At 37.8% G+C, this 16,541-nt stretch overlaps 1 protein-coding gene across 1 annotated transcript; it reads right to left on the reverse strand.

Moving 5' to 3' along the window:
* Positions 1 to 410: 410 nt before the first annotated feature.
* On the reverse strand, positions 411 to 16,528 carry LOC107159659 (zinc finger protein 383-like). Its single transcript, XM_015506258.2, has 4 exons — positions 16,273 to 16,528; positions 10,918 to 11,044; positions 10,452 to 10,637; positions 411 to 2,681 (listed from the first exon to the last, which is right to left on the reverse strand). The coding sequence occupies exons 1-4, from the start codon at positions 16,288 to 16,290 to the stop codon at positions 1,576 to 1,578; spliced, it is 1,437 nt and encodes a 478-aa protein (XP_015361744.1). The 5' UTR covers positions 16,291 to 16,528; the 3' UTR covers positions 411 to 1,575.
* Between the last annotated feature and the right edge of the window lie 13 nt (positions 16,529 to 16,541).

Genomic DNA, 16,541 nt, shown 5'->3' on the forward strand with positions numbered 1-16,541 from the left:
TTAGATGGGCCATAAATGGATCTCTGGATGTTTCATGCTATACTATTATCAAGATTTTTATAATTTTGTCAAAAAGCATGGTTAGACATCCATTCTTTTTTTCCAGAACTGATTATAGAGACACATTTCTACATCTTCTTTCTGCTCTTTGGAAAGTCGTGCTCAGCTACACCATGTAGCGTTTCAGGCTTGCATAATATCTATGCATCTTATGGTCTGAGTAAAATGCTTCATATATATTAGGGTCAGTTTGTGCTTTTGATTCTTCAGGGTAAACTTTATTCAATAAAGAAAAGTTGCTGGTGAAAGTCTCCCCAATTTTTATAACACCGATAGTACAACAATCATCATAAGAAATCTGTAAACTGGTATACAACAAATTCTATTCCACAAATAATTATCCCGATGGCCAACGTTTGCCTAATATTTATTATAAAACAAATAAGCACTTTAGGTTTACAAACTTACTGATTCTCACACAATGAGGTAGAATTTTCACCTGTATTTCACAATGCATAAATATACTATCATAAAACATTAACAGTTTTTAAAACATAGATAAAAGATTTTGATTCATAAAGATTAATAACAGTGCTTACATTTGGAAAGTGTACAGGGATCAGGATAGGCATGAAACAAGAACTTAGGAATTTCTGATGTTTAAATCTTTTTTTCACAAGAATTGTATTTATGTATTATTTGCAATAAAAACTTTCCTAAAAAAGAAAAAAAAAACAAATAAATGTACAAAGATATGTCTAGAAAAATTTTTATTTTTTAAAGGACATTGTTCATGACCTTCCCAACTTGGAGGCAAACAATCAAAGGTATTTGATAAATACAGCATCATAGGGAACCCAGTGAAGCCATTAACAGTTATAGGAGATCTATATACTGACAGGAAAATTTCTTTGGCACAGAAATGGTAGGTAAAAAATGTTATTATGGCATGTAAATATTTCATAAACACATATCATTGGATCCTACTGACAGTGGATTTTTTGATAGAAATAAAAGATTTTTCCCTTGTGCTTCTTTATATAACATAAAATTTTATGATATTTTCATAAAAGGGAAAGTAAGTCCATCTTTTTAAAACAAACAGATATAAATCTGTTATATAAAATATCAAATTTATATATTTAAATACATTGAGTATCTGTAAGGGCAAATAAGGTCCTGAAACACAGGTCAATATTAATATAATGTGTCAATAACAGGAGGCAGTGCAAACATGTGGAATAAAGAAATTAATAAGAATTTGTGGTTAAATTATTGATTTAGACATATCCATACTTTTATAGTAAAATCTGAAATGGTTGCAAAGTTGATTCTGAATAAACTATGGTCTATTTAAGGAGATAAATTCACATGGTTACTTTCAAATAAGAACTTTTCTGATATTTACAATAAGGTTGTAAGTGTGGAATTTGGGAGGCTTAGTAAATTTTGTAGGCCATTGGTAGCTTTTCCTAACAATTACATTATAAGATGGTCTACTATTTTTTAACTCTCAGGTTTTAAAAAATCTGAACCATCAAAAAATCCTGTATGTATTTTTTTCCAGTCATAGAGTTAATCACCATTATGAATTCTCTGGTGTTGAATAAAGTTCCAACTCCTAGTAAAGGCCTTGCCACAGTTCTTGCATTCATAGGGTTTCTCACCTGTATGCATTTTCTTATGTATGGTGAAGTTTGAGTGGTAACTAAAGGTCTTTCCACATTCTTTACATTCATAGGGTCTCTTACCAGTGTGAAATCTCTGATGTTGAGAAAGGTATGAGTTACAACTAAAGGTCTTTCCACATTCCTTGCATTCATAGGGTTTTTCACCAGTGTGAATTCTCTGATGCTGAATGAGGCTTGAGCTCCTAATAAAGGCTTTTCCACATTCTTTGCACTCATAGGGCTTCTCTCCAATGTGAATTCTCTGATGTTGAACAAGTTTTGAGGTCTTATTAAAGGCCTTCCCACATTCCTTACATTCATAGAATTTCTCAGTAGTATGGATTCTCTGATGTTTTGTAAGATAGGACTTCCAACAGAATGCTTTTCCACACTGCTTACATTCATAGGGTTTTTCACCAGTATGGATTCTTTGATGTTGAGAAAAATATGACATCCAACTAAAAGCCTTCCCACATTGTCTACATTCATAAGGTTTCTCACCAGTGTGAATCCTCTGATGTCGCAGAAGATATGGGCCACAACTAAAGGACTGACCACATTCCTTACATTCATAGGGTTTCTCACCAGTGTGAGTCTTCTGATGTCTTGAAAGTGCTGAACTACAACTGAAGGCCTTCCCACAGTCCCTACAGTCATAGGGTTTCTCACCACTGTGAGTTCTCTGGTGTTGAGTAAGTTGTGATCCACGACTAAAAGCCTTCCCACATTCCTTACAGTAATATGGTTTCTCCTCATTTCCAGATCTGTGGTATAGAGTAAGAGATACCTGCTGATCAAAAGCAGGTACATCTTCACGGGTGATTATTACTTTGCTGAAATGTGCTTCTTGATAAGAATATGGTCCCTCAAACTGGTCTTTACATTCCCAAATATCTTGGACACTTGAGCATGGCCTTATAATTCCTTCCATGAACTCTAATGGGAATGATTTTACATTACAAATTTTTCCCTTTAAAGGTTGATTCTTGGATGCAGACTTCAATGGTTGATCTGAAATGAAATAAAAATAAAACATTTGCTCCTCTCTTAATTTGGGAGAAATAAAACTTCTATGGTTGGAAAGATAGAAACAAAAAATCTTTTCAAATAAATTAATAGTGAATAGTAAGGCACTACTGACTAGAGCTGTGCCTTTCAACAAATGAACAAGGAAAACAAAGAATGAATAAATCCATATAGGAAGATGAAAGAAATGAATAAGCGATTGTCAATGATTCTCAAACATTTGTATGACTGAATTATTTGGGAGGATTGACAAATATATATTGTCCTACATGATCATCCAAATTGAAGGAAGGCTTGCTTGGTTATACATTTTTATAATACATTACCATACATGTGTATTGTAAAAAGGAGAGGAATATCATACCTATGACATGAATTAAATAAGTAAAACCAGAGGATATTTCTGAGGTGAAAGGACAGAAAGCTTGCTAATAAATAATATATTGGAAATGATCTGAAGTTAGGCTGATAAAAGGTAGAAATCCAGACTGATTATAGCCTAAGGGAAACCATCAAATGAGTCATGCAGGAATGGATGGACTTAGGGAAGACTGCCATGGTTGGACTTCAAAATATGTGAATTTCTTGAAAATGCTTTTTTTTCTTTAAGAATTCCATGAAACATTATTTGTGGAGCAATGGCTACATTGGTGACAGATGGTGGGAGAAATCTGTAAGTTCAGATAAGTGGGACAAAATAAAATGGGTGATGTGGTATAGTAAGAATATTAAAATTGGGTTGTTTTATATCCCAGCACTAAAATACAAGCTTAAATTTGGAGACAAATCACTGAGTCACTCTGAGATCCTCTGCAGTAAAGGATTAACCTAGCCTGAATAAAGGTTTGACCCTTGCCCGCCACTTGGTAGAGAAACTCTTAAGGCTTGAATATGTCCTCCCTGACAATATTATATTTACCTAGTGTCATGAGCATGCTACGTCATTAATATAGACCAAACACGTTTGTTTCTTTCCACATTTTCAGATTTTACTGAAGAATAATAAATTCTCAGGTACACCACTTTCATCAGTGGCAGTTCACTGAAAATTGTGGATCACCTGATAGTCATAAACTGGGCAATCACAATTTCATTTGTTCCAATCTTAATTTCTTTTTTTTTAGATTTATAGGTTTTGCTTTTATTATTTTTTCTTAGTTTAATAGGTGGAGGTGGTATGTCTTGTTTTCCACATTTTTTATTGGTACATTGCAGATGTACATAATGTTGGGATTTGTTGTTACATATTTGTACATGCACACAATATAACAATATGATTTGGCCAGTATCACTTCCGGCATTTTCCCGTTCCTGCCCTCCCTCTAACCCCCTAGTCCCTTTCGTCTACTGAACTCCCTTTGATTTTTAGGAGATCTATACCACCTTCTTTTCCTTTTTCCTCTTTAGCTTCTGCATATGAGAGAAAACATATGATCCTTGACCTTTTGAGTTTGACTTATTTTGCTCAACATGATGGTTTCTAGTTCCACCCATTTTCCTGCAAATGACATAATTTCATTTTATTTATGGCTGAATGGGGTCAGGAAGCCACTCTGTCCTGTCTTGGGATGCTCCTTCTTTTATGGGTCTTGAGTGAGTGGGTAGCATCATTTGGTGGTCTGGCATGTTTGATGAGCTCATGTTTTGTCTGATGTGAGTTTCATATGCGCATGTATCCATGTGCTTCTGATTAATTTTATAAGTTCAGAGGTGGTCATTTTTGGGGGACAGGGGGTACTGGGGATTGACCATTGAGCTACATCCCCAGCCCTATTTTGTATTTCATTTAGAGACAAGGTCTCAATGAGTTGCTTAGCACTCACTTTTGCTGAAGCTGGCTTTGAACTTGTGATCCTCCTGCCTCATCCTCCTGAGCTGCTGGGATTATAAGCATGTGCCACTGCACCCAAGTACAGGTGGTTATCCTTACTAGCACAATTTATTTATCAGCTTATGCCTATGGTTATGGCAGGTAGATAGTGGTTATCTATTCCACCATGCGGCCTGCGCAATGGTTTCATTAATGAGGTTCTTGGCATAAAAGTTAGCTAGAAGAGATCGGAATAAAATACACAGACTCAGTTACCTTATTTCTATTGCCAGGTCCGAGACGGCTCCCCTCTCTGGTTCCCTCCTCTAACCGCCCAGCAGGGCAGCAAGGATTACTCAGGGCTAGCAGGAGAGAGAGAGAGAGTGAACACGCCTGGGAGTAGCCTTTTATTGGGGAACAAGAAATTCAGGGGAGAATTCCATTCAATGAAGGTTGAGGGGGGACTGCACTCCAAGGTCAGGGTCAGTGATTGGGCCCCCGGGGTCAGTGGTCAGTCACACCCCCACACGGACGGGTTCTCTCATCAGGAAAGGGCCGGGAAAGTTCTGACACAGCCAGAACGCCTCAGACCCTTAACGGGAGCCGCCCAGTCACGTGTCAGAATGGCTTCCCACAATCTATTTGTACAAACAAGGTGTGGAATCATTACACCTCAACCCTTAAACACAAAACAGAGCAGCTTATAGCAAACTATTGCTTTACAAAATGGAGTAACAAAGGCTTAGGCACAGCCTGAAAACTTCTGTTCTATGCAGCATGGAGTAACTCAGAGCTTGAGTTACATAAAATAGTCTGTTAACATCTAATGAAAACCTTGGACACAAAAGCTTTGGTTGACAGTATTCCATGTGTATTGCCACATATTGTATCAGAAAAAGTAAAAAGTGCTATCCATGTGATTCCCCTGAAAAAGGACAAATGATAGCTCATACCACATTATTCCTGGACCCTCTCCTATGTGCCCCTTCTTTGCTGATCTGAATCTCTATTCTTCCAGTGTAATAAACCATGAATGTGGTTAAAACAGCTTCAAGCAATCTGATAATACATCTAGTAAACTCCTGAATCTAAGAGTGGGCTTGGTAATCTCAAAAACTATAGCTGGTATCAAAAGGTGGGGTTGCTAAAATGATCCTGGCTCACTGACACATAGTGAAATCATGGCTTGGGACAAGGAAGGTTGAAAGAGCAGTTGACAAAATTTGGATTCTCAGTAACTAGTTAATCCAAAACTGGAATCGTAGTTACTCATGCTCAGCTGGTTATTAGAAGTAAAAAGTTATCAGTGAACTTCAGAAATAACAGATCCACTTCCTGATGAATTGGTTCACTACTTACTTTTTTTTTTTTTTGCCCATATACTTTTTAATACTTACAGTTTGGTAAAACCGTTTTCAATAGATTACATTAAAATATTTTAGGTGGCAACCCAGCAATTGCACAATCCACTATAAGATTTTAACATCTAAGCAACATAGCTTTGTCTTAGGCCTGAAAGCTCTTGAGCTGTCTTATAACTTCTCTGTCAACCAAGCAAGTCTACTTAAGTTTTTAAATTTCAAAAGGCTGCTTTTTATAAAAGGCACCTGAGCTTCTCTTAATTTTGATGACATGACATTTACTCTTTATTCTATAACCAGAACCTTTATGGCAGTGACTTTCACATAGATGAGATTTTTCTACATGCCTTTAAACAATACATTTGGCAGTTCTAACCTATACCTGAATAGTAGAGACAATTGTCTTGCACTCTGGGCTGGGGCCACAGGCAGAGCAGCCAAGGCCTTCACATACTTGCTGACCTAAGTGGACTGCTTTTTAAGCAGTAGGACATGCAACCAGACTTCTCTTTTTTCTCTTGCCTGCCAATGTAGTTCACAGCCCTAACAGCCAAAGGCTGTGTAATTTAATCACAATATTTTAAATGATGTTGTGTTCTTAGATGGCTCCCTAGACACATTAAGAAAAGCAAATTAAAATGAAATAAGCAAACTACAAAATAAATGCCTTTGTTATTGTGATCTAGAATCTGGGCCGAGCTTGCATTTCATCTATTCTGAGCTACAGCCACAGGGATGCTACCAAAGGAAAAAATTATGCTGAAACAGTTATGGAAATTAGAGTAAGCTGCAAGAGAATGGAGAAAGACAGAAATATAAAGGGGAGATTCAAGAGACTCATCAAACAGGGTAGAAATCTTTAAAGGTTTTTTTTTTTTTGTGTGTGTGTGTGTGTGTGTGCGCGCGCATGCACTAGGGATGGAACCCAGGGCCTTATGCACGCTAAGCAAGTGCTCTACCACTGAGTTACACCCACACTTGTCTTTAAATTAAGAAATGGGATGAATAAGGTGGACATTGATGGAAGCAAACAAATGTCTCAGTACAATACTACTGGAAGGAAGGTGGATCAGTAGGAGTCTGTGTTGGTCCTTCAACACGGATGGGTGGTAAACAAAACTTGGGCTATTTATTATTCAAGAAGAACTTAAAATGCTGCAAGGCACAATCATTGTGTGATGCATACATATATCAAATTATGGTGTGATCAGACTCAACAGGGTAAAGATTGATGAAAGAGTCAGGGTCCCTCAGCCCACCCCCCAGCTAGGAATACAAAGGCTTTATGTACTCATAATGCACAAACACAAATTGACCAAGAGGTGAGGAAGAAACTTTTTGGAACTCCTTGACATGGAAACACAAAACAGAATGATTCAAACATCCACTAGAGAAACCCTATTGGGGGACAGAGTTAGAGTGTAAGGATATGAGAGCCACTGGTGGAACTGCTGAAACATGGATAAGAATTGGAATGAACAGACTTTACATTTTCTTTACCTAAATATATTAAATGACTAGACATTATATCTGACTGGGAATGCACTACCTAGTATTGTGAAACTATAAATTCAATATTTAAACACTACGGATTGCATATGCTAAATGGGAACCAACAGAACTGTCCAAGTTCATACAGGTTGATTTGACAGGATAGAATACTTTGTGGACAAAAAGTGATTACCAGTTTAATGACTTTGTTAGAAGCTTGGAAGTTCTCTGTCTAACCCCTCTGTGTGGAACATAGATGGGCCTATTATAAAAGTCAATGAATACCACCTTGCAGCAACTGATTTTAGATGAGATTTCCAGATCTTGAAGTACAGTATACACCAACTGAGAAACACTAGCTTCCATAATTGAAACTGCCCATGTGATTAAAGATCATAAAAAATCATGAAACCTGAGATGCTCACACAGTCTTTGAGCTATTTGATTATGTCTTACAGTCTTTAAATATGTGTGCTTCTTATATTTGAAGTTCTTTGAAGCTTGTGGATCCGTTTTGTCAAATTTTCGGTCATTCTTATATTTTTTCTGCTGCCAGTTCTCTTTGGAGTATACTCCAAACACTTGTATATTAGGTTGCCTAAGTTATTCCAAAAGTCACATCCACCCATTCCTCTTTTGCATTTCAGTTGCTGCTTTCCAGTTCACCAACCTTTTCTGAACATGAAATATTGAATCCACTGTACAACCCAATGCAGGCTTTTTGGTTTTCTACTCTAGAAACAATATGGGTGCTTAAAAGGATGTTCTACGTCTGGCTCAACTTTTGAACACTTGGAATATAGTTATAACTTTAAAAATGTCTTCTAATATTTACCATTTCTTGGTTGGTTTTAACAAAAATTGTCCTCATTATGGATCCTTTTTCTATCTTGGCATGCACAGTAATCTTGTATTGAACATGAGGCATTGTGAATTGTCTTGTTGAGTACTAGATTTTGTATTCCTTTAAATAAGCTTTGAGATCATTAAATTACTTGAAAGTTGTCACCTGATCCTTTTAGATCTTTCTTTTAGAGTAGTTCCATGGCCTGACAGTTGAGGTAAGACACTGTGGAGCAGTCTCATCAGTGCATGAAGAGTTGTAAGGCTTTTCAGTCTGTCTGGATAGTGGGAGCAGGTATTTTCCTGGCTGTGTGAGTGCTGGGCATAGGTCCTTCTAGTCCTTCCAAATGGTTCTGGAAGCCTCAGGTATTTCCCCATCTGCTTACCAGTAATCTGTTGAACTCTCAAAGGAGCCCTTCTGCAGATCTTTAGTCTTCCTTCACTCTGCAGCTCATCCTTTTGTGCTCCTCTGAACATGTGCTGCCTTGATCACCCTGGACTCAGCTCCGTCTTCTCTACTCATGGAATTTGTTGGGCTCTTCCGACTTCTCTGAGCTGCATCCTAAGACTCACTCTCTCAACAAAGCAAGATGGGGCAATCACAGTGCCTTATTGGTTTCCTGTCTGTCGAGAATCACTGTCTTTATTCCTTGGAATCCAGACATGTTCCTGAAAAACTACTGTTGCATGTACTTTAAAATTTTGAGATGCAAGAGAATAAAACAAGTTCTTATTGCTCTGTTTGCAGGTAGTCTCTCCAGTCTCTTGCCATTACATGGAGGGGTTCCCCTAAATCCATTAACTTATTACACATATTTAGAAGAGTTGTTCTAACATTCTGTCTGCTAATTCCATCTGTCACTTCTGTTGACTATTTTGACTATTTATGCTATTTTCCTTCTTTTTCAACATCTAGTGTTTTATAATTGAATGCTAGAAATCGAGAATGTTATATTGTCAAATGCTTAACTTTGCTAATTTTTTTTTTTTTAGTTGTAGGTGGACACAGTATCTTATTTATTTATTTTTATGTGGTGTTGAGGATCGAACCTAGTGCCTCACACATGCGAGGCAAGCACTGTACCACTCACTGAGCTACAACCCCAGCCCAACTTTGCTAATTTTTATCAAAGATTTTTGTATTCTGTTCTAGTAGACAGGTGATTTAAGGATGTTTGATCCTTTCATGGATTTTATTAAGCTCTGTTAGGGTAGGGCTAGGTTAGATTTTTCTATAGAATACTTTAATTCTATACTAGGGAGTGCACATTCTGGTTCTCATTTCTATGCTATCTTCTGGAACTGTTCAGATTACAGCTTGCTGCCATTCTTTGGCTGGCCTTGATGTGGCTTAATTCTATGTATGTTTGCTTTAGCACTCAGCAACAGTTTCATAGGAATCACTATATAGACTTCTGGAGTTCTTAGAGTATTTTTCTCTAGTTTTCTCGTAGTCCATTTTATTTTTATTTTTTTGAGATAGAGTTTAGCTATGTTGCTCAGATTGGCTTCAAACTTGTGGTTCCCTGTCTCAGCCTTCCATGTAGCTGGGATTAGGCACACCTCAGAATACATGTTAAAGTCTTTACCCACACCTTTTGCTCATTTCAACCTAATTGAGGTAAGAAATTCTTCCATCATAACAGCAACCATAGAAGGGCTATTTATTTATACGCTAGATATTTTACATTTCTTATTATGTAATCACAGAATGAGTTAACTTTTTCCTTTTTGCACAAAAGGAATAGGGTTGTACATTCAGGAGGTCTGCAAGACCTTAAGATAAGTGATTCACTAGAATGACTCAGGACTCAGAACAGTTATACTCATGGATTCAGTTTATTACAGAGAAATTATACAGATTAAACTCAACACACGTGCACACGCGCGCACGCGCGCACACACACACACACACACACAGAGAAGGGTCCAGGAGAGTTCCAGGCATGAACTTCCAGGGCTACTGGCACCAATCAATGTAGAACTATCTTACTATGTCTGAGGCCTTTCTTCTGGAATCTGCCCCATAGCCACCAAGAGCTAAGAAGCACTTGAGGTGATTCTAAATTTGGTCCTAGGAGAAAAGGCGCCGTCTACTGGTGACTTGGAGGAGTACCTTTTTGTATTCCTCCAGTAGCTAAGAAAATACTTAAATACAAATGTAGATGCAATAATTTTCAAGGGAGTAAAAGAAGACTGGTTGGTTAAAAAAGTAAAAGTGATCCATAGATCAAGGTCTACAAGGCTCACCTTCCAGACTCAAAGGTGTCACCTCCTCACAGATAGATGGATTACCACCTGTACTGCTCTTCTTCAACACTCTTGATTTCTGCCACTTATGTAAGGACTGACTTTTAGCTGGCACTGGACCATCTGTCCAGGGCTCATGCCCTTGCTCCAATAAGGTGATCACAGCTGGTTTAGAAATAGAAAGTCCTGTTTACAGGAAAAAAAAAAAAAAAACAGTTATGCTGGGATGTCCCAGAATTCATTTCTAGTCATTTGTTAAAGAAATAAGTGAAATTATAGGAAGGGACACAGAAAACCAGAAAAATTTCCACTGTAATGAAGCCACCTATTTCCATCTCCACAAAGTTCAAACTCTCTGAGTGGAAAGCACAAATTCAGAGTTATTTTAAAGGCAGCTAAATAATTCACAATGTAGAAAGCAGACATTCCTAACAGATCTTGAAATCTGTGGGGCAGATAGCCTTACCCACTGACACCAGGTTGCTGTAGTTCTCCAGCATCACATCTCTGTATAAAACTCTTTGCACAGAGTCCAGGTATTCCCACTCCTCTTGGGAGAAGTCTACAGTAACATCACTGAACACCACCACCCCCTGAAACGGCAAACATGAAGAGGCAGAAGGCAACAGTGTGCACAGAGAAGTAAGACAAGCAGAATGAAATGGGGAACTATTATGTGACAAAAATCTGGAGATGGGGAAATCTAAGGAAATGAGTGACTGAAGCAGGTTTTCGGGTCCTCAAACATTCCATTTCTCCAAGCAATTTTTTACAAATGGGTATTTCCACAATCCAGACATGTCTCAGTATGTGCAAAATCAAACTGTGGAATCTCATATAACAAAAAAAGTAGCATATGTGCAGGCAACCCAACAAAATTCGTGGCAAAATAAGTTCTAATAAGTATTTCTTTTCCATTCTTTCTTGATGCCTTAGAAAGGACAAATTCTGAGATTCTTTACAAAATTACATCAAAAATAAAGTTTTTATAATACCTGGTATAGGGGCTGGGGTTGTGGCTCAGTGGTAGAGCACTCGCCTAGCAAGTGCAAGGCCCTGGGTTCGATCCTCAGCACCACATATAAATAAAGGTATCATGTGCAACTACATCTAAATAAATAAATAAATATTAAAAAAATAATACCTGGTATAAAAACAAAAACCTAAAACTCCCAGGGAGAAAAACAGGTTCAATAATAGATGCAGAGGTGGCATGGCAAGGGGCTTCCTAAGAGACTCCTATAGAAAGGCAGACAGAGGAGCAACTCTTCTAATATCCCATGCCCAAACCATCAACCTTGTGAGCATGTTGAATAAAGACATTTCTAGATATGTACAGACTAAATGATATGTACCCCCTTCTTGGAGAGCTGTTGGAATACTAGTTCCATCATCACAAGGAGGTGAAACAAGAATGAGAAGACAAAAGATCTTCCATTCCCCAAAGAGGAAGTGTCACTGGGGTTACTGAATCAAAGACCTAGTATAATATGTAAAAGTGAATCTCAGATTAAAATCCTGTAACAGCCAAACATCAGTTAGTCAAACCACTTTGGGTCATCCCAAAAGGCTTTAAAAGGCACGTTTTAGAAGAAAAGCAAAAGAATTAATGTATGTGTCCATGAGGAAAATGTCATTAATAGGCATATGACAGTATTGATGTATTACTAGAAAAACTGACACACATGATGAGTTTCTTTTAAAAACATGGCAATAAACTCCAGGTACTGTGATAAGATGTGTCATGCCCTTTCTGAGGTAAAGACAAACTGTGACTTAGTGGCTGCTGAAATAGGCACCAATCAGAATTTATTGGACAAATCTGTAATACTGAAATATTTACCAGTCACTGCCTGAATGGAGTAAGTAATTTTTATAATATTGGGTCTGGGGGCTTAAATGGATGGGACCACAGCATTAGGTTTGTAGGATCCACCATGAGGCACCATTTCTACTTTCCAAGATTAATAAGAAGTCAAATTATGCAGTTAAAGGGCAGAGTACTGGGGCTGGGGCTGTGGCTCAAGTGGTAGCGCGCTCGCCTGTCATGCGTGCGGCCCGGGTTCGATCCTCAGCACCACATACAAACAAAGATGTTGTGTCCGCCGAGAACTAAAAAAATAAATAAATATTAAAAAAAAAAAAAAAAAAAGGGCAGAGTACTGGAGGTAAACACCCCTCCTCCAAATAGGTCTTAGATATTAGGCCTCAATCTTTAAAAGCCCTATTTTAATTTATATCAGGTCACTGTGATAGGCAGAGAATAATGGCCCCTTAAAGACATCCATTCCCTAGTCCCTGGAAACTATGAAAATGTTACTTAGTAAAGGGACTTTTCTAGATGTGATAAAATTAAGGCTGTTGGGATGGAGATTATGTGGGTTATATAGGTGGGCACAATGTGATTGTTAGGCCTTTTAGTCAAGAGAAAGAAAGAATGGTCAGAGTCAGGGGAAGACTTCAAGATGCTATGCTGCTGGCCAGGAGAATCAGGCAGTAAGCCAAGGAATATGAGCGGCCTCTAGAAGATGGTAAAGGCAAGGAGACAGACCCGCCCATACAGCCTCCAGAGGGCATGAGACTGTGGATACACTGAAAGTCACATGGGAATTCTGATCTCCACAAGTAGAAGATAAAAAATTTTGTCTTTTAAGCCAATGTTTGTAGTAATTACAGAAATAATCAGAAACAAATATAACCACATTAACTATTTTAACTGGAGGTAAAGGTCCACAGGATGCCATTTTGCTAAGACTAATAATGTAAATGCCAGACTTGATTTTAATTTACAGCTTACTAGGTTGGAGCACCCATGCCTGTTATGGTATGTTTTGGGGCAATGGGTGCTAAGACTGTGAGGAATTTATAAAACAAATACATCTATGGTTAAGTGAGGCATGCCTCTTCTCTATTTTGTATTCAGTGACTCCCTTACAATTATAGGGAGTACCTTGTTTAATTTTGAAGCAATTCCAAGTATGACTATAGTTTGAGCTCCAATATTGATTTTCAGTCCCACAGATTTGCCAATTTTCTCTGTGCATTGTGATAAATATTAAAAGTTAACTTTGTTGTGAAAGTGCAAAAGCTACATATTTTCATCTTTTTTGTTGTATAAATTCTTTTAGTGTGTTTAGTTTCCATTGGGCTTCTGTTTGTGAACTTCTGTTTTAGTTCTCTACTTTCTCTCCCCATATCCAGGTTTAGTTCATACATCTATCATTTAGAAAAAATTATTGTCCCCCCCCCCTTTGGCTACTGGACATATATTCTAGGGGAGAGGGGCTTTACTCTGCTTACTTCATTAATTTCTTCTTCCACAGTCTCAAATCAGCAGCTGTGATAATGTGTTAATTCAACTTCTGTGACAGTGGTTGAATTAACCACTTGGCTGTGCCACAGTACCATGAGTAAGGTTTCCCCCATAACCCAAACAGAATCCCTGGAAGATTTTTTTTTTGGGGGGGATGCTCTACCACTGAGCTATATCTCAGCCCTTTTCTTATTTTTTTTTTTTTTAGATAGGATCTCACTAAGTTGCCCAGGCTGTCTTTGAATTTGTGATTCTCCTGCCTCAGCCTCCCCAGTTGCTGAGATTGCAGGCCTTGCTACTGTGCCTGGCTGCAGGATTTTTAAATAGAAATTGACACACTGATTCTAAAATGTATAATATTGATCAAATGAAACATTGTTCAAAATATTAACAGTAGTTGCTTACAGATTGGGATTTTTAACAATCTTTGTTAGTTTGTATATTTTCCAATCTCTAAAAAGATGCTTACAATAACCAAAGAATGGAAATCCAAATGACTGCCAACATCAGAACTGGACAGCCCATACCTGCTGAACCCTCACCCAGCATGGTGAGGCCCTGGGTTCAATCTCTAGCACTGCAAACAAAAAACAAACAAACAAAATGAACAGAGCATGATATTTTCAAACAATAACACACAGCAAGGAAGATGTGTGAATTTCAAGTAAATACAGCAACATGAATGATGCTGAAACAAAATATAGACATAAAGGAACCAGACACAAAAGGGCATACACTACTTGATTCTATTTATATGAAGTTCAGAAACCAATTTAATGGTAGAAGTCAGAACAAGTTACCCTTGCGGGGCAGGGAAAAGTGGTGGGAAAGTAGAAGTAGGAATGAAATTTGGTAATTTTTCCCTTTTTTTTAATTTTAAAATTTGCTCCAATTAGTAATACATGACAGCTGAATTATTTTGACAAACTGTACACAAACGGAGCACAACTTTTCATTCCTCTGGCTGTGATGCAGTCACACCTGTAGTATAATCATACATGTAAAGAGAGTAATAATATCTGTCTCATTGCACCATGCAGTAATTTTCTCTTACTTGATCTGAGTGATGTTACCAGGAATCAGGTTAGTGAAAATTCACCACACATTCATATACTTGTACTTTTTTTCTACTTTTGTTAGTATTCAATAAAAACTTAAAGGAAACCAAGATGAAGGAATAATAATACATACTGATGTAGAAACAAGGAATTAAGAGTCAAGGAAACTGTTTACTGCTAGGAAAGCTGCAAAGTGGCACAACTATTTGAAGTACTTGGCAATTAAATAAAAAAAAGCTGAAACAGGCAGGCATATTCTATTACCCAGCAATTCCATCCTAAATGTATAATCCTAGAGAAATGTGAATTCCTGTTCATTGCTAGTTATGTGCAAAAATGTTCTAGCAGCATTATATGGAATAGCCCAAAATTGGGAGGGGGGGGGCAAGTAATCATCAACAATGTAAAGGACATAAATTAACTGATTTCATGTAAGGGTATGCTACTCAACAAAATGAAAAAAAAAAAAAAACCAGATTTAATTATAACGTTAAAAGTAGCATAATATGAAAGGATAGAAACGGTTACATAAAGTTAACAAAAAGAATAAATGGTATCATTTACTGAGGCATATCATAAAGTTAACAAAAAGTAAAAACACATGTTATCATTTATTGATGCAAACTTGGTAGGTAAAACTATAATGAAAAAACTGATCATCATAAAACGTGTCAGAGGGAAGAAGGGTCTTGATTGGGTTACTGAAGTGTTTGCAGTCTTCTGTATTGCCAGGGCCAATGGTTACCGGAGTGTGCTCTGTATTTCTTTTTTATTTTTTATTTTATTTATTTATTTGTTTATTTTTATGTGGTGCTGAGGATAGAACCCAGGGGCTCAGGAGTGCAAGAGGTGCTCTACCACTAAGCTAGAGCCCCAGCCCTACTCTGTATTTCTTAGTAAATTCTCCATATGTTTTATAATGAAAGCAAAAAAAAAAAAAAATCATTGCACAAAGAAATATTATGTGACTATGAAAATGTTGATTTCATTAAGTATTTAAAGATAAAGTTACAATGTAAATTTAAACAATACTGTTGATTATAAAACCATAAAAATAGTATAAGTATACACACTAGAATGAAATAAAACTACATCAAAATATTAATGGTGATCGTTTGGAGACTGGAATTCTAACATTCTTCTTTGTTATGTTGTGTATTTTCCAAATCCTCGAAAAAGACAATATAATTTTATAATAAAAAACAATAAACTGAAAAGACGAGAGGCTAAATCCCAAACTCTGGTCAAATTATGGTGGAACGCTGGGGTCGGGTGCGATGCACGGGGCCTTCACCCCCCGAACATCGTTCCCCACAGTAAACACTAGAAATCGGGTCACTCGGTCCCACTTAACTCCAGGGTAAATCGGGCAAGACTTTTAAGCAAGCAAGCAAATCAAAACAGAAAAATCGACAGCCACAATAAAGAAAGCCAGAAAAGGCCCAGCTACCTGGTAGGTGGCAGCCATTATTCCTCCTCGGCGCCGCGCGGAGCGGAACCCGAACGGAAAAAGAATCCCTGAGACGTCAGGTTTTTCTTGGGAGTCCAACCCACCAGATCGGAAATCACCTCAGCTCCAGCGCCCACCCCGACGCCCACGGCTCCCACAGGGTCCCACGGTGCGACCGGCCCGCCAACTCCAGCGTCGCACGCCACAGGAGTCCAGAGGTCACGGCGAGGGCAGGCCCCGCTCCAGGCCCCGCCCCGCAGGACACCCAC

This window comes from Marmota marmota, unplaced genomic scaffold, assembly GCF_001458135.2.
Source record: "Marmota marmota marmota unplaced genomic scaffold, marMar, whole genome shotgun sequence".
In the NCBI taxonomy this organism is placed as follows: Eukaryota; Metazoa; Chordata; class Mammalia; order Rodentia; family Sciuridae; genus Marmota; species Marmota marmota.

Bases quoted from the DNA above. Each gene is read 5' to 3' on its own strand.
- LOC107159659 (XM_015506258.2), bottom strand. The intron at 10,638-10,917 runs GTAAGGCTATCT...TCCTGTAAACAG, and splicing joins CAGCAACCTGGTGTCAGTGG to GACTTTCTATTTCTAAACCA. The intron at 2,682-10,451 runs GTGAGCCTTGTA...ATTTCATTTCAG, and splicing joins GACACCTTTGAGTCTGGAAG to ATCAACCATTGAAGTCTGCA.